This window comes from Trachemys scripta, chromosome 4 (assembly GCF_013100865.1).
Source record: "Trachemys scripta elegans isolate TJP31775 chromosome 4, CAS_Tse_1.0, whole genome shotgun sequence".
NCBI classification, from domain to species: domain Eukaryota; kingdom Metazoa; phylum Chordata; order Testudines; family Emydidae; genus Trachemys; species Trachemys scripta.
Genome location: NC_048301.1, coordinates 39,288,889 through 39,307,624, shown reverse-complemented (window position 1 = coordinate 39,307,624; position 18,736 = coordinate 39,288,889). Strand labels below are relative to the sequence as shown.

Genomic DNA, 18,736 nt, shown 5'->3' with positions numbered 1-18,736 from the left:
CAGCTATGGCTCTGAGCTATGTTGAGTAAAATGCTATATTTTTACATGATCACATTTCTGACCATCACCACACTCAACTATTTCAGTTGAATAAACCCCATCGGGCCCCAGTATCTGTATAGAAAAGATTAGAAAAGATCTCTTAGCATCTGAAAGTACACTAATAAGTAATAAGCATGTTTTACAAAGACCCAGAACAATGAACATGCGATGTAAGCCAAGACTGGAGCAGAAAAGATGGATATTGGATAATTTCAGACTTGTCAACATGCCCTTCAAGGATTTCTGCCTTCTGTTTCCTCCATGGCCTGTGAACTGCCCCATATTCAGTGGACACCATTAAAGCTCCATTTACAGCCCCAGATAAGTGCCCTAACAGCAATAACTTCTATGCAATACTTGGAAGAGGAGATACTGTGTTCCTGCAGTCACTGCAAAGTGGCATGTGTTGGGTTTCTAATGGAGCCCCCTGTATTGGCACAGGCAAAAGCTTTGCTGGCCAGTCAAATACATAATTTCATAATTACAGGCTGTGGGCCAAATTCTGTTCTCGTACCAATTTAAAATCTCATACAGCTCCATTGAGCTTCAATAGACTTGCGCCATTTTAACAAAGAGCAGAATTTGGGCCTCATGTGTAACGTACCTGCCCTGTGGACTTGGAGTTCATTTTCATGCCATTGGTGTGACTTTGTCACTCAGGAATGGCATAGCCACAAGCTAGGAATTGTGGTGAGACAGGCTGGTTCCCCTGACAAGGAATTCTCACTAGTTATACTATACAACTCACCTTCTTTAGAACCAAGGGAAGAGAGAGATGACTCGCATTGCTACTCCAATGACTGTGGCAGCTCTGATTTTCCTTTTGTCTGTGTCTAAACCCAGCTAGCAATAGGCATTTGATTACAATCAAACTTTGCTGCCAGCCGTGACACAGTGCATTATTTGTTCTGATTTGCTCTGATTTGCTTTTCACTGCTTCATTTTTACTGTTTTTGAACACAATGGACAAATCTTATTACAACTGACTATAATGTGGACAAGTGATCTGGATATTCCACAAAGTCTTGACCTGCAGGAACTCCTGCTATGTCAGTTAGAATCCGTACCACAGCTGTACCAATGCACATCAATTCTGATCCCCGACGTACCTTGCTCATTCATTCCTGGGTTCCCCCTCCACAGCTCTGTCAATGCTTCTTAGTCCTGACTTACATCACCCTCTGCTGTACTAGTTGTGGGCTTCCCACGCACACCTGTGCCAAAGCAACTCAGTGCTAAGCTGCAGCCCGCATGTACACTTTGAATTTAGCATGATCCACTATTTGATTTTCACTCACTGATTGATATGCACACAATGTCACAGTTCTGGAATTGGAAGCAATTAGCATTTCAAAGGTTTGGCTGCACAGTGTAACGAGTGAAGAATAAAGCTGGACATTGGGGCGGGGGAAGGGCGGGCATGACTGGTTTCCCTTCAGGAGCATTGTTTGCAAGGAGAATTGTTCTTGTTTTCTTTTTATGGGAGAAAATCCCCAAATGGAAAAGCCCTGATCTGCGGGGATGGAGAGGGCTGAGAATTCTGGGAGTATCTGGAGCCAAGCTTCTTTGCTTTATGGTTCTCTGGCAATCAGTCAAGTTGGTGGGTGCTTGGTCATGGTTGGAGACCTGTAGGCCGAAACCAGCCTGGTGTGTATTACGCTAAGCATCAGGAGGCCCAGCGCCCAGGAGAAACAATTTTGTGGAATCTCTAGCATCTAGTGGCATGTTGCTGTTCTTCTAACTATAGAGACTTAATAAAGCAGAATTCCAGCTCAGTACTGGTCTCACTCCAGATTATTTCCACCATCAGCATGTTCCTCTAGCATTGCGATATGCTATATGAAGTTATGTTGGCAACAATGAGTTCTGGGGGAGACCGGAAAGGTGTTTAGCCCTCCACCTACCTTTCTATGCATGTGCCTTCTGGGATGTGAGGGAGAAGGCACTTCTTAGGGTGTAGGGGATAATGATCTTGATCCAATTTGGGTGGGGAAGGGATAGAAGTTTGGGTTTGGCTCTGAGCACTGGTTTCTTTGCCATTTTCTGATGAGCTGCGGTCAGTATCACACCAGGGTGATTTTGGCGACTCTCCTAATCAGGCAAGCACTGCCGTGTAGTAGGGTCCATCTTTAACTCTTGTACTTATCACCGTCCCCAGGCAAAGGACCGGAAACTCTGTATGCTGGGCAGAAACTTAATGACAACGAGTGGCACACAGTCCGGGTGGTGCGGCGAGGAAAGAGCCTCAAACTGACAGTCGATGATGACGTAGCTGAGGGTGAGTGCAATGTATTGGTATCTCTACTGTCTCCCTTTGTTCTCAGCTTCTTTTCAGCATACACTTTTTCTTTCTCTCTCTCTCTCCTCCACCTCTCTGTGAAGGCCTCTCAACTGGGAATCACCATGTTGAGAATCCAGTTATGAGGGGCTCTTTCTTCCCAACCCATTCTGGCAACAGCGGCCTGGAGTGGACCCTGGGAACGGAGATGCAGCAAGGAGAATGCACAAGGCCTTGAACTCAGCCAAAAAGCAAGAAGGAAGCCATAGAGATGTTAGAGAGGGAAGGAAGTGTGTTAATTTGGTTATGTGCTGCATGTAGTATGTGAGGGAGGAATAAGAAGAGATCCATATTGCTAACCCCAAATGTTCCAAAAACTTTAGACATCCCCTTCCCCCCCCAAAAAATAGGCTTAAAATCATGCAATTTAAAAAACATAAATATTGGGTTCTTTGGTCTTGTGGTCTTTGAGCCTTTAGGGTTCATTTTTTTTCTTTACAACCATGGGAGCTAGAAACATTATTTAATTTTTCTAAATGAAAACTGAGATTCCCCTGTAATCGCATGACTCTGGGAGTTGGAGCTTTAAGAGAAATCTTGCTATCTTGAGAGGCCGGTGATGCAGTCATGAGAGTTGGTAACTCTAGGAGAACCAACTAATTAAGGTTGCATTTGCCCCCTTGCAACTCCTCCCGTTCAGCTGGGCTCTAGAAGCCTCTCTTCCAAATTCCAGGGGACCTCCTCATAGAAAACTCCTGGGAGGTTACTTATGTCTTTTTATATATATATATATATATATAATATAATATAAAAAGGGGGCTTCTGGTATCTGAACAGGACCTGATTGTAAGCAACCCGACAGATTAAAAACTACAGAAAAAAAACGAGAGATGGGTAATAGGGTTTGAAACGACCCAGGCATCCTGCCGGCTTAACAGGTGGACACAGGGATGGTTTCCAAAGTACTTGATCATATGTGCACTCTAAATCATTGGTGGTAAATGTACACTCTGTGGTGTGGTGAGAAATGGATAGGGAGATGCCCAGTGACATGAGGAAGCCCCATCTGCTGCTTGCTGGAACTAGCAAAGGTGCGTTCAGTATTACAGGGGGCAAGTTCTTCTGCTTAAGAGGCAACTTTTCTGCTTTAGACTGAATTTTTGACTTGGTCTCTGTGCTGGAGAGCACAGTAACACAGTTCTCTTGCATTAGAGGAATTCTGGAAGTGATTTTCAGTAACAGCCGCTAGATGGCACTTTCATCATACAGCTCAGAAAGGTGCACAAAGAAAATTGCCACTTGAAAGTGTATTTTTCATAAAACTGATCTGATAAATAAAAATGATGGAATCATATATATAAATGATTATACACACACACACACACACACACACAAATATTTTATTTATATATATATAAAGAGAGAGAGAGAGAGAGAGAGAGAGAGAGAGAGAATGTATATACAGCCATCCAAATAGTTATGTTAAGAACATGTTATGGTTGCAAAGTTAAACACTTGAAAGTTAGGAAATGCCAGAACTATGGTTGTCTGTGCAGCCTTAAGTTGCCCCCCTCCCACCCTTTTGCCTATGCATTATGTTAGTCTTGAACTACGTAATCAGATGCGACTGTTTTCTACCGGACACCTGTCTAAGTATTGAAGAGGATGGACCTGCTATGAGGATAAAACAGGGTTGTGTAGAAAAGGAGGCTATTTTATTTAGGCCCCCTGCATTGTTCATTGCAGAAGTTGGGAGATGTGTAGTGAATGTAGAGTGTAGTAACAGGAATAGATGGGTCTCCTGTAAGGCCATTGAATGGTGCCTTGGTGATGTGGATCCTAGATCTGCCTCTGGCAGAGAGTTTCTCTAAGGTGTTAATCAAACAATTTAAACCCAACTTTTAACAGGTTGTCACTGATTGTGTTCCTCACTTTCTGGGTGCCCAACATGAGAGCCTGGGGTCTGAGCACTCAGAATGGCAACTGAAGTCCATTGGAGATGTGCTTGACTATATAAAGTGCTAAATATCTGGAAAAATCAAGTCCTAGGCATCCTACACAGGGTATACAAAATTAGTGGTTACTTCTGATCTTACTCTCTGTGTCTCATGAGTGCCATATCTGTACTGCATAGAAGTACAATATGTATATGTAATTAACTAAATATGCTTTAAGGTCATATAACTAGATATTTTGTTATACTGAATAATGAAAATTCATCACCACGACATGTAGAGCCCAGACCATGCAGTAATTTGGTGTTTGAAGTTAATGAGGCTGTCTTATCTGTTGCCTGCTCATGCGTTAACCCCCTACCATGCTGCCGAGCAGAGCTAAGCAACAACTAGAATAACATCAGACAGCGGGAGAGGCCATTTTCCTTGTGTGGAGCAGTAGAGTGAATTTTTAACACATTATCATTTTTATGACTGTGTCCGTGTTTCTCATTTTCTCTCTCTTTTTTTTTTTAACCTCATTTCATCAATCATCAAACTAGGAACCAATGACTTATTTCAAAAGTGTATCTGAACTGTGGTGTTTTTTTTTTGTTTTGTTTTTGTTTTTTAGCAGGCCTGATCCGGCAAGCTGCTGAGTGCCTTCAACTTTGGTTATTTTTGGTTGGAGCTGAGGGCACTAAGCAGTGATGGACTCTTGGACTGTAAGTCCCTGGAGGAGGGACCTGGGCTCCCCTGCAGTGCTGAGCATGCTGTGGGAGCTCAGCAAATAATACGTTTAAGTGATTCCCCTGAAAGCAAAATGAAATCTCACTCTTGCTCCTTTCCTAATTACCACCTTCTTCCATCAGTCCCCGTTTCGTCCTCTGTGAATCTGCTCTGCGCATCTGCTAGCTCCCATCTCTCTCTGTGGTGGAGTGATAAGGTCTCCGCTTGTTATCAGTGAATGTGGTACCCTGGCACATCTGGCGCATATGAGCGTGTCTGCCCTGTTTCTGTATCATGGGGTCTCTGAGATAATGAAGTAGATTCAGCAGGGTTTTCTAGGCCCTATGCCAATCAGGGAAGTGATGATGAGGTTTTTTGGATCATTATGAAAGGACAGAAAGCGTTAGCAACCCAGGCCAGCAGGGACCTACCCTTAGGGAAGGAGCAGGGAGTTCACTCTCCACAACCCACTCGGTCCTCCACTTTTCAGAGTGCCCACAGGAGTGCTGGTGGCTTTTGTAGTGTGGAAACTTGTCTGCTAGGAATTGGACTCAACCCCTCAACTCATTTCATACACAGGCTGCCTATTAGATGATAACTTTATCCTTACTGATTTGGAAACCTGAAGGTAAATTGCTCCTTAGCCTGTTTACCAATCCCCTAGCATTCTGGGTGTTCTTAATCTTTTCCTCTTGTTTGTGGAATTCAGGTACAATGGTTGGCGACCACACCCGCTTGGAGTTCCACAACATTGAAACGGGGATCATGACGGAGAAGCGGTACATCTCCGTCATTCCCTCTAGCTTCATCGGCCACCTCCAGAGTCTCATGTTTAATGGGCTGCTCTACATTGACCTGTGCAAGAACGGTGACATTGACTACTGTGAGCTGAAAGCACGCTTTGGCCTCCGCAACATCATCGCTGACCCAGTCACCTTCAAGACCAAGAGCAGTTACCTGAGTCTGGCCACCTTGCAGGCCTACACCTCCATGCACCTTTTCTTCCAGTTCAAGACCACCTCAGCCGATGGCTTCATCCTCTTCAACAGCGGTGATGGCAGCGATTTCATCGCAGTCGAGCTAGTGAAGGGGTGAGTGCACTTTGTGCTGGGGTCCCCGAGGGCATTCAGCTAAGCTGTGGGTACCTTTTAAAATGTTCATACAAAGAGAAGTGGGTATTCACTCATGAAAGCTTATGCTCCAATACATCTGTTAGTTTATAAGGTGCCACAGGACTTTGTTGCTTTTTACAGATCCAGACTAACACGGCTACCCCTCTGATACTTCGTACAAAGAGAGAGTCCTCTGGCTAGTCAATTTCTATTCTTTTTTACTGAGGCATATGATGTAGTGGTTAAGCAAAAGACTGGGACTCCGGGGTTCTATGCCTGACTGCCACTTACTCCTGCTGGGGTGGAGTCTCTGATGTGATACGTCTTTCTCATATCTAGATACTGTGATTCCCATCTCATAAAGCTTTCACCGAATTTTGCCTAAGAGTCTATTAGCTGTGCTTGGAGTAAGACCAACAGTGGCTCTGGAGTCTCCATATGATCTGAGCTGATGCATGTGTTGTTTCCAGGTATATACACTACGTGTTTGACCTGGGGAACGGTCCTAATGTCATCAAGGGCAACAGTGATCGGCCTCTCAATGACAACCAGTGGCACAATGTGGTCATCACCCGAGACAACAGTAACACCCACAGCTTAAAAGTGGACACCAGGGTTGTTACTCAGGTTATCAACGGTGCCAAAAACCTTGACCTTAAAGGTAAATCTCAGAAGGATGCCAGTGCTCTTTTGGGCCTTGGGAGGGGGGTGCAGGCAGGGGGGCGGAGAGCAATGGGCAAGGAGAAGCTGCATAACCATGCATGAAGGAATGGAAGGTCTGGGATGTGTTGTGGGTTTCTTTTATTTTAATTCTGCATTTGCTCTATTGGCAAGTTCTCTAAGCACCATACGTGGCTGATCTTGCGCCTTCCGAGATTGGTTTTCACACATGCTCACATTACTCCTTAGACACAATTATCATTCTTTGGTTAGGACAGGCCCCTCCTGCATTAATCTATTATTCTAGATCAGGTACAGCATTGGCAGAACTAGAGTGGCAGGATGCATAGACAGTCAGGACTGAGAACCGCTGTTTATGGGGGAGCACAGGATTGATAATAGGGTGGTATCTGTCAATATGGAGGCACATTAGTAAAGCTAGGGTGGGAAGGATAGGTGATCAGAATCAAAGGGCATTGATGGAATTGTGTAAGGGGACAAGTCTAACAATAAGTGGTGCAGCTGGTTGAAGTTGATGTTCATTTACAGAGCTGTGTGATGGCCCCGGACAGGAATGGCAGGTGATGCTTCAGGTCAGGGTCTGGATATGTTGGCAGGGTTGTGTGAGGGTCCATGACAGGAACAGCGGTGGATGTTGCATGTACATTGAGATGGGCTAGCCAAGCTGGGTTCGGGATCACACCATGCACAGCTCTGGCTACCCTTCTTTCACTGGCTGTGCAATTCATTTAATGAATATAAGGTAAATGCAACTCTGGAAGATAAGTTTATTTTACTTCCTTTTGCTTTTGTCTTTTTACCCTGTTTATCTCCAGGTGATCTCTACATTGCTGGCCTGGCTCAAGGCATGTACAGCAACGTCCCGAAGCTAGTGGCTTCACGTGATGGGTTTCAGGGCTGCCTAGCATCAGTGGACTTGAATGGGCGCCTGCCCGATCTAATCAATGACGCTCTCCACCGCAGTGGGCAAATTGAGCGCGGATGTGAAGGTACAACTCACTTTAGAGGCATTCCCCTCCCGGGCAGCCCCCCTTATCTCTTCGCTGCCCCCTGCTCTGCTGCTCACCAACTTTACAGGCCATCTCATTGGTTTGCTTTCATTGTGATGTCCTTCACTGCCATCAGCATGTAATTGCCATGTTTGTAACCTCCTGACTGTAGTGTCTGAGTGGGGGTGACCAGTGGCTGCCAATGGCTCTTTCATGTAGTTTTATATTCCCCTAGGATATTGTGTCTCCAGCAATGGAAAGATGTTGGGCGTGGTGTTGGTAGCAAGCTCCTCATGTGCTTTTCCTACAGAGCCATTTATTGACACTAAGAATATTTAAAGTGTCTAGTCTTGCTCTAGAGTCGAGGTTCTCAGCTGTGCTCTGCAGGCCACCAGATGTCCACAGGGCCCTTCTTGGGACTCCAAAACACTAAACATTTTGAAGACCAAGTAGTGGCAGGGAAAAGGGGATGAGGGCTTGCGGAGGTGAGGACAGGTCAAAGAGAGCATTCCTCTTATGAAGTGGGCCTTGCAATGGAAGAGTTGGAGAATGGCTGAAGGTGCTTTTTGAGACATCCAGCTAAAGTGATTTCTAGCACCTGAAATGAATAACTTCCAGCAGCCAAAAACAAAAAGACTGACTTTAAGACCACTAGCTCAACCACATGGATGTGGCACGGGAACAAGTACTCAGGATCTTGTGCTCCCAAAGCATAGGCCCATACCACTTGAGTTACATGATAATTTCTGTCGGCTTGTCAGTAGTGCTATGGCATGTGTCTCTTTGTAGGCAGGCATTCACTACCGGGGAAAACTAATCTCACACGCTGACACAAAAGATGTGCATTCCTGTGGACGACTCTAATGCATCTGGACTCTATCTACTAGGTGGCCCACATGTAGGATAAGATCCTTCTATGCCCATGCATGCACGCCAGCTGGTATATTACATTCCCCACCATGCTAACTGCTAACAATTTGGCCACTTGCGTCCCTTCATCCCCTTGAAATGCCCTTCCTTACCACCAGGGTTGTTGCTAGGCAGTTTTGGAAATTCCAGTGGAGTGCCTCTTCTCCAAGCCTTCAAAATGTGTGAAGCCTCAACGCAGTAGTTCTGCTTGAAACCAAACCCTTCATTACAGCCCATCAGTTTGGTGTTCTGGTTTGCAGGGAGCGTTTGATCCCAGTCCTGCTGCTGCTGGGTAAAAGTAAATCCTTCAATAACTGGTGGGAGTTACTTGTGTCCTGGGATGAGAGAAGAAGGCCCTTGATATAAACCCCGTTCTCATAGCACAGGTGTATGATACACAGTCGCTGTAGCCTGGTCTTTCCTCCGCCCTGGTACGCTTTTAATGGGGCCCATTAATTTGGCCATTTCCCCTGGAAGTCGCAGTGGTCCATAAGAGCTTGCAGCTGTGCCTATTAGGCCTGTAACCAGGGTGCCAAAAGTGGGAATACTGTGTCTCTCGTTCTCATACAGTGTTGCTTTCAGGGCTCAGGAAAATTCCCTTTGCCTTTATAAAAATGCCCCCTTTGGATTCTTCCCAGCTGTCATCTCATTGCCCAGAAAACCTTTCTTCCAAATTGGGGGTTTCTATTAAGTGTATTTTTAAAATATGTAGCGTGTGCAGTTTTGTGTGTGGGTTAGCTAGTAGCTCTCCTAGGCCCCTGCTTTAGGCCAGCCCATCCTCTTGACTGAGAGAGGCTGGCTAAAGCTCTCTTCAGAGCCAGCGATCTCTGCTCCTGGCTCAGCAAATAGGAGTCACTCAAGTGACATGAACCGTTTACCCTCCCCCAGGAGCAGAACCATTACGCTGGCCAATAGAACTTGGATCCAAATGAGTGGTCACCTTTCCTACTGCTGGTGCCCAGGGCAGCTGTGTCCTGCCAGGGCTGTAGCTGCCAGTACATCTCCCCACCCCTCCTTTCTGCTATAGCATCTATTTTCAGCTCACCAGCCATCCCTATAACATAAGCCCTAGCACTGTCCCTACTAGTGTGCCAACACTGGTGCTGCCTGAATGCAGGAATCGAGTCACCCTAAGTGACACTAGCAGGCATCCTTCTCTGAGCTGCATCAAAGGAAAATCAAACCCCAGAAGAGGGAAGTGAGAAGGGCCACCAGTGCCTTCATCCTGTCATTGCCAGAACTTGATCTTTTGAGGTAACGCTTACCTCCTCCTCATGGGCCATCCCTGCTCAGTGTCCCGTGGGAAGGTGCTGAACACCCGATGTTCCCTGCCAGCATGCCCTGGGATAGAAACAACCAAGGATTCCAAGGGAGTGAGGAAACATAAGGCTGGTTCTCCTGCCTTTGGACTAATGTCCCAGCAGCCCACAGGGCAGTGATGTGCAGTAGCCAAGACTTGAGAGTATGCGCCAACTCTTCTTGTGGCCTCCCTGAATAGTGGTCACATCTCACCTGCCCTTCTTGGTGCTACGCTTTCTGCAGTGTATGTCTGGCACTGATTTAACCATCTATTTGTATAGTGGCTGTGGGTGCAGTGTCAGCCCCACCCTGAAAGGCTGAGGGCCCTGACAGCTGTTGGGATCCATGCCACCATTTTGGGCATATAAAAGCATTTGAAATAAACACATTTTTGAGCTAATCTCTTGTGCAGTGTTTTTGATTTTGGGGAGGGAGGGAGGGAGGGTGAGTAAGTGATGTGTCCCTCTGATCAATTCCATTCGAGAAGCATCTGTCCCAAAACAGTGAGGAGACAGAGTCAAACTCTCTGGGCGGATTTTCAAAAGTGCTCAGCATTGACCTAACTGCTTCCACTGAGCTCTATGAGAGTTTGATCGTGGATTTCAGTGGAAGCAGATTTATGCTGATGCTGGGAACATAGGAGAATCCAGTCCTCTGTGTCTAGACTGATCTTCAGAGCCCAGAGTGAGAGGGGTTTCTGCCCAGTTGTGTTTCCAGTGGCGTAACCGTTCCCCACCCTTCTTATTTCACATCTTCATCACCCCTGAAATTATATGTAACCAGCATCTTCCCTGAAGCTGTGGGTTCACTCTCTATATGGGATCAACCTTTATGTTTACCACCTGTATTGATAGTTCAGGGGCCTGTCCCATATCACCACTAAATAGGAATTTTATTCCCCTGGGGAATGTGACAGGGAAGGAGTGTGATTTATTGTACTGGCTCTGCCACTGATTCCCTGTGTGACCTTCGGAAAGTCACTTAACTTCTTTGGATACGTGATTCTCCATAACTTCCTGTGCTAAATCATTGTGTAATATTATTATGCAATGATAAACATGCACCATGTTCTACCCCACAGCTGGCTGCATTTCAGTGCAGAATAAGTCCCTTATCTATCTCACCAGTGGTATTGTAAGGTGCTTTAGGATAGTTCAAGATAAATGCAATTTATAGGAGGGTAATGGATTATTTCTCTAGCACCTGAGGGATCCTAAAGCATTCCTAAATGCAGCCACCTCTGGGATAGAACGTGGCAGGTTAATAGTGTATAGAAATGCTACGCCACAGTTTAAGACCTGAAGACAAGAAGAACTATGTATCTAATTGACATTACAGGGAGGAGTTTGGTCAGCAGAAAGAAATTACCCAAGCTGGAATTTGACCAGGGTAGCAGAGCAAATGTAACCCACTCGTCACTTTGTGTTGCATGTCCCCCGCGGTGCCCAACTCCCAAAGGATATGGGTCTGTTTCCACCCCAGCTGCAGAGCCTGGCTCTTTAGCTCAAGCTACAGTGATTAATGCTTTCATCTCTAGAGGTCCCTGGTTCAATCCCAATTTTGTTGGCAGACCCTGCTCTTGTGAAATGTCCCAAGAGAGCTTCACATGTGGCCAAGCATGAGTACATTTCAACCTCAAGTTGGATGCTTCTCTGTGAAACAAGAACCAAGGCATACTTGAAACGGCAAATGGGCCTGTGAAGCTAAAGCTTCTGTTTTCTGTGTCCTTTTGCAGAACACTGAGTCTATTCTTTTGTTGTTTACACAAGATCAATTGACAGCTGTTCTCTGATCTCAGAAAGCTCTGGTCAGTGCTAGGCTGGCAGCTCCTGTTTTCCTGGAAGGTATTTAGCAAAGCTAATAGCTTTGCTGCGCTCTGTTGTGAGGCATCTGTCCCGGGCTGACATTTAACACACAATCTTTGTGAAAGTAACATCATACTGTGTGTCACTTGATAAGGAATGGCTATAGCCCAGGTGATCTAGGCAAGTCTCATCTTTATCTTTAATGTTTGCTGGAGGACCTACAACATAGACAGCAAAGTCACAAAATATTGACTAGGACAGCAGCTACAACACAAATTATCTTGGCACAAATTGGTGTTGTTGGGCCAACAAATTAGCACTGTGAGCCACAAAATCTTTTGAAAGGGTTAATCAGATTTAGAAAAACAAGGGGAAGGCAAACCTGACTGCTCCATTGCTAATTACAAGGGCCTGGGGGTCAGCTCTATACGTGTCTACAAGACAAGTGCAAACTACTACACTTAGGAAGGAAGACTCAAATACAAAATGGGGAACAACAGGTTAGGCAGCAGTACTGCAGCAAAAGATACAGGGCTTATAGTGGGTCACAAATTGAACATACCAACCATATGAAGCAGTTGCAAAAAAGGCTAACACATTGTATGTCAGACAGGAGAAGTAAGTGGTCTGCTCTACTCACCACTGGTGAGGCCTCAGCTGGAGTACTGTGCCCAATGTTGGGTGCCCCACTCGAAGAAAGATGTGGCCATTCTGAAGAGAGTCCGAAAGAGACCAATAAAAATGATAAAAGGTTTAGAAAACCTGATCTATGAGGAAAGGTTAAAAAATTGGATAGGTTTAATGTTGAGATGAGATTGAGGGGGGACTTGATGCATTTTTTTCAAATATGTTAAGGGCTGTTATAAAGAGGATGGTGAATTGTTCTCCATGGCCACTGAATGAATGCAGGACAAGAAGTAATTGGCTTTGTCTGTAGCAAGGGAGATTTAGGTTAGCTCTGGGGAAAAAACTGTATAACTCTAAGAACAGTTAATTATTGGAATAGATTCCCCCTGGCACTTGGGGAGTCGCTGTCACTGGACGCCTTCAAGAACAGGTTAGACAAACAGCTGCTGGGGTGGTCTAGGTATACTTGCTTCAGCATGAGGGGATGGACTAGACCATCTCTTGAGGTCCCTTCCAGCCAGCCTTTCATTTCTATGATTCTACCAATGACACAGTGTGAACTTGAACAATCCCCGTCTGCTGTGAGCCTCATTGTCCCCATCACACTGGGGTGTGTATCAGCTCCGTGTGAATAGACAAGTATGAAGTGCAATTCTGTCTTTTTAAACCACTTTGAGGTCCTTGACTAGAAGGCACTAGAGATGAGCTGAGTGTTGGAATTTGGGGAGGAAATAAACATTCCACATATCAACACCTGGGATTCTCCATGGTTAGAGCTCCACAACCTCCGGCAGTGGCTGGGAGCATGGAATCCTTTCTGAGAGATGGGAATGGCCTGTATTGCTCAAGCTGCATCAGGCAAACACTTGGAGTGGCATTATAAGGCTCCAGAGGAAGGGTCACTGTACTCTGGAGTCTACGTGGGAGAAGTAAAATTGAGAATGGAGTGAAAATATGGGCTCTATGAGGATAACCTTCCTTCAGAATAACCCAATAAATCCTCAACTCAGGACGAGGCTTGGACCAAGGAGGCGCTTTCTCCCCTTTGCTGCCTTTTGAGCTGACATGGGTCCGAAACCTCTTGCTGAACACTTTATCCGTGATATAATACCATTGAAATCAAGGGCTGAATTTGTCCCAGAGCGTATAAGAGTCAAGCTGCAGTGCACTGATTTCCACAATGATCCTAATATAAGCAAACCTCTTATCTGGGAAAGAACCCTGAGCGTGAGCTTTTCCATTGAGCCTAATGAGTAATTGGTATGTTTGATGTGTCCTGAGGTCATTTTCATTGCTATCGTTCATTTCCCGTGTGTTTTCCTGCGTCTCCATTTCCCCCACCACACGCTTTGCTCCTTTTGCTGAATATGTTGGTATCAGCTTAGCTGGATTGTCGTTACAAATTGTTTCTCTTCTTCTGAGACACAATTTCCTGTGTGCCCCAGTGGGTCTCAGTGGCACCCTCCCACACACTTCTCTTCACCTCTCTGGACCAGTCCCACTGACAACAAGTTAGATCTAAGCTAAACAGTCTCACAGAAAAGAGCAAGCAGTTATTGTTTGGCTGGAGGCTGTGTTTCCTATACTACTGTTCAAGATATTTTGCTCTTGTGATGGACTTCCTTCTCTCTGAGCCCAGCTTAATCTCTGCCAAATCCTGCAGTCAAATCATAATCTTATGCTACGTACCACAATGCATAGTTAACCTTTGGAATTCACTGCTGCATGAAGTACTTGAATCAAACAGTGGGACTGGATAATTTAATGACCAGTATATTTTGCGTATGGAGAATCGTGAGCAGGGGAAGAGGGAAGTTAATCAAATCTCATTCTTGTAAACTGATCACTGGATGCTGTCAAAGAGGATTTCACTCCTCAATATTGCATACCTGATGAGGTGAAGTATGGTCCTTTTTCACCTTTCTGTGAAGCATCAGGGGTTGGCCATGTTGGGTGGGGGCCTAATTGATGCAACAATAATTTAATGCAGCTTGGCAACACCTCTGTACCATATAACATTGTATTCTATTGGCACGGAGAAAAGTGATTTCACAAATTCCCCCTGAGAGTTTCACTGAATCAAGTGGGAGGAAGATGAGGAGCTGGGCAGCAAGAGAGTCCTCATTTGTTCTACACAGAAGACTGTTTATTGGACTAAGTGGCAAGGAAAAAGGCCTGGAGAAATGAGTTAAGCTGTCCCTCTTCATTTGAGAGACGTTGGGAAATTTTATGAGTCTGTGTAATGGAGCTCCTCTGAAGGGGGAAAAAATGTGAGTGGCTAGAAAGGGGAGGTAATTGCCATCTCGAGTCTTTTCATGGACTGTGGCTTGTAAAATGATAGCAAAGGTTCAAGATATTAAACTTTATTGGAACCACAGGAAACTGCACATTTGCTTCTATTGCAGGAGAAGGGGAAAAAAATAACATCAGCCAAGATTCAGTACTAGTTCTTAAGTAGTAGCTCTTATTAAGTACAATAAGCCACAAAGGTGAGTGCATACTTCTTATCCACCCATGACTAGGGCCAGTGTTTTATCAAATAATCTTGCCACTGCGATGGCTAACAGAAATATGTAATTTGGGATTCAGGAGCTGCTCCCTGTCCCCATCCCCACTCCCCTTTCCATGCTGAAAGCGAACACTTAAAACCAAAAGCTTGAAACATCAAAAATCTATGTGGCTTCTCCATAAGAGGGGTGATTCCTCTGGCTGAGGAGAATTCATCTGTATCCACCAGTTCAACGTTTGGTGGGTTTTCTTCTCTGTGCTCCTTTCTATGAGTGCAGCTTGGTCCTAGTTCTGTCTTGGTAATATCACGGTTTTCTCTGTGTCACATATACTGCTGCGACTGCCAAGAAGTAAATGGGCCAGAGAGACTGAACTGCCCTCTTTTTTTCAAGTGTGTGTGGGTTTCTTCCAGAGCCAGGTGAAGCCCCTGGGCAGGAGGCAGCATGTGAAGGAAGCTCCCACTGTCACTTCCCACCCAGTGCCAGGCCCTATTGAGGGGATGAAGAGTATGTCTGTCACCAAGACTGTCAATCCTCAGCGTTCACCTATCCTACATTCACTTTAGACAAAAAGCCAATGGGGAGCTGCACTCTGAGGGAGGGGAGCAGCTTTGTGTTTCCAGCCTGAATCTGGATGTTGCAAGACAATAACTGTAGTCCTAGCTCACATGTTAAACGTCAAATAGATTTTTTTTTCTTTTATTCAAATTGATTCTAAGTATTTTTTTAATGGGGATGGGGGACAAGGCAACTCCTGAAATGATCAGTAAACACCACAGGAGGCTGGGGGTACTTTGTGTAACTGCTAGTACATCATAGGATGCTGCTGTTCTGTTCTGGTTTTTGTGTGTGTATGTGTGTGTGTGTGATAGAGAAATATGTTTTCCCCTATCATCAGTGCTTTGTCTTCTGATACAAAACCAGGCAGCATTCTAGTGTGATGGATTAAGGCAGCAGTTGCTGCCTGTCTTCCGCCTACTCCCCCTGTGTCCGTGTTGTTTGCAGTGCCCCTCTCGTGTGTGTTCATCCTGCCTGTAGGCTGTGTTGGTTACGCCAATCGCTTTTGTTTGTTTATTTTCAGTGATGTTGTTCTGGTTTATCTGCCTTTTTACTAACCTCTGGTTTATTGTTTTTTGCTTTTTCTGTTTTTTTGCTAACAAAGTTGAGTTGACCAAAGCTGACCTGCAAGGTAGAGAAGGTTCTTGTTCCCATTACCATTTTGGACTGAAAGATGCCTTTTGTGTAACCTCTAGTACCTTCCATTTAGATGCAGTCACACCTCTGAGACAGCAGGAACGGGGCTAACTCCCAGTCCCTCTGGGAGTGAGGGTGGGCTTGGGGAGGAACTCAGGGTAACGAGGAGGGTGTTTTCAGTGGCTCAAGAGGTTTGACTGCATCACAGACTGTGAGTATCCATAATTGCACAGGTTGATTTCCTGAAATGTTTAACGATTGTTCAGGATGAAAAGCTGACACTGAACAGCTGGTTGATAAAATACAAATGGCCATTAGTGTTTTACAGGACAGAAGGGCCAACTTGGATTCTTAATTTCAGCCCCACTTAGGGAGGAGAAGAGACGGTGAAGGCCATTTTAATGATGCAGACTTTGAAAAACAGAGAGTGAGAGAGAGACATTTCTAATTTTAACTGGTTTGGAAAAAAGTCTTTTGACTTTCAATTTACAAAACTCTCTATTAGCAACAATTAAAATCACTTAGTGCTATATAGCACTTTACAAACATGCAAATATTGGCAGCAATTAGTACTCATGGATCTCAGGTCAAGTCTGATCATTTTTACTTGATTATTAGAAACCTTGAATTGGATGGTTCATCAATAAGTATCATAAAGTATTTAGGACCATTTCCTACTGTCTATCCATGCATGAAACTCTCATTGACATCTGATATTATTACTTACTGTTTATTAAGTAGGGGAGAGCAATCAATGGTGTTGAAAGCTACAGATAAAGGAGGTTAGAGATGAGTTGGGGTGCCAAGAATTGGCCCAAAGACGGTCATTAGAGTGATTTGTTGAGAATGATGTCGGTGGGGAGGGAGGAAACCAGGTTTGAAGGAGATCCAGGAAGTAGTTCAAAAAGAGACATTTGGCTGTATTTGTCGCTCATTCAAAGAGATCAGAGGTGAAGGGATAACAGGCGATGGGTTGGAAAATAACAAGCATGAGCAAGGATGATCTTTTAAGGATGCTTATAAGGAACTGGAAGAGAGGGAGTGGTTGAAGGTACAAACACACACTCTCTCTCTCGCGCTCTCTCTCTCTCTCTCACTGCTTCCCCATGGCAGACGAGAAAATCCTGGTTATTAAACTATAGCAGCACTTTTGATCCCATTGTGACCAGAGCTGTTCTCCTGTGCTGAGAGTTCCTTGTCTTGAATGACTGTTGTACTAGAAGTCACAAAGGGTTCAAAATTCGTGCAATACTTACAGAGGTGATTGTATTGGAGAATACTGAACTAAGGCAAGACTTCCTGAGTGCATTGAGCTTTTGAGAGCTGTTAAGAGCGTGGTGGAAAAAGACAGATTTTTCTTTGCTCATGCAAGCTTTTAGTTATGATTAGGGCCCTACCAAATTCACAGCCATGAAAAACATGTCATGGACCATGGAATCTGGTCTTCTGTGTGCTTTTACCATATACTGTACAGATTTCATGGGGGAGACCAGCATTTCTCAAACTGGGGGTCCTGACCTAAATGCGGGCTGTGGGGGGTCATGAGGTTATTTGAGGGGGGTTGCAGTATTGCCACCCTTCTATGCTGCCTTCAGAGCTGGACGGCTGGAGAATAGCTGTTGGCTGGGCGCCCAGATCTGAAGGCAGCACCTCACCAGCAGCAGCACAGAAGTAACCGTGGCAATACCATACTATGCCACCCTTACTTCTGTGCTGCTGCTGGCAGCCTTCAGAGCTGGGATCCAGGCCAGCAGCCGCTGCTCTCCGGCTACCCAGCTCTGAAGACAGCCCTGCTGCCAGCAGCAGCCCAGAAATAAGGGTAGCAGTAGTGCAACCCCCCTACAACAACCTTGTAACACTTCCCCCCCTCTCTCCAACTCCTTTCTGGGTCAAGATCCCTACAATTACAACACCATGAAATTTCAGATTTAAACAGCTGAAATAATGAAATTTATTATATTTAAAATCCCATGACCATGAAATTGACCAAAATGGACCGTGAATTAATTTGGTAGGGCCCTAGTTATGATCTTCAGCTCCCTGGCAAATCTGAAACTGCTGGAGAAGGGAAGACATTAGCCCCACCAGTGGCAGCAGGGAGTAACAGGGACTTCTCAGGTCAGTGAGGGTGTAACAGTGCTAGGCTCTGAAGTAGAGAGTGATGTCAAATTCCCTTTTGCAAAACCCAGAGTAACTGTATCATGGTACATCAATAAATGAATGTGTAAAGGATAGGAAAAAGTGGAAGACCCCTAAAGGAATGCACAGGATCCCCTGTCTCACTGAGAGAAGAGAAGGGGTCTCAAAATTAAAAGGAAACCATGGAGAATGTACACCTCTACCCCAATATAACGCTGTCCTCAGGAGCCAAAAAATCTTACTGCATTATAGGTGAAACCGCGTTACATCGAACTTGCTTTGATCCACTGGCGTGCAGAGCACCGCCCCCCCGAGTGCTGCGTTACCACGTTATATCCGAATTCGTGTTCTATCGGGTCGCGTTATATCGGGGTAGAGGTGTACATCAAAGCTCTGTAGTGGGAATCCTGAAGCCACAATCTATAGCAGTTCAATCACTTCAAAAAAAACTATGCCTTGACTGCTAACTTAACCCAGGTTTTGATTGTGGG

General features: G+C 45.1%; 1 protein-coding gene across 15 annotated transcripts in view; it reads left to right on the top strand.

Moving 5' to 3' along the window:
- The window catches only part of NRXN3 (neurexin 3), a 1,378,693-nt gene that overhangs the window by 600,161 nt on the left and 759,796 nt on the right, over positions 1-18,736 (top strand). For all 15 annotated transcript variants that reach the window (XM_034768377.1, XM_034768393.1, XM_034768389.1 and 12 more), the window contains 4 exons: positions 2,201-2,320; positions 5,693-6,074; positions 6,566-6,756; positions 7,592-7,765. In XM_034768377.1, coding sequence (XP_034624268.1) covers positions 2,201-2,320; positions 5,693-6,074; positions 6,566-6,756; positions 7,592-7,765 — 867 coding nt within the window. The remainder of the gene's footprint in view (positions 1-2,200; positions 2,321-5,692; positions 6,075-6,565; positions 6,757-7,591; positions 7,766-18,736) is intronic.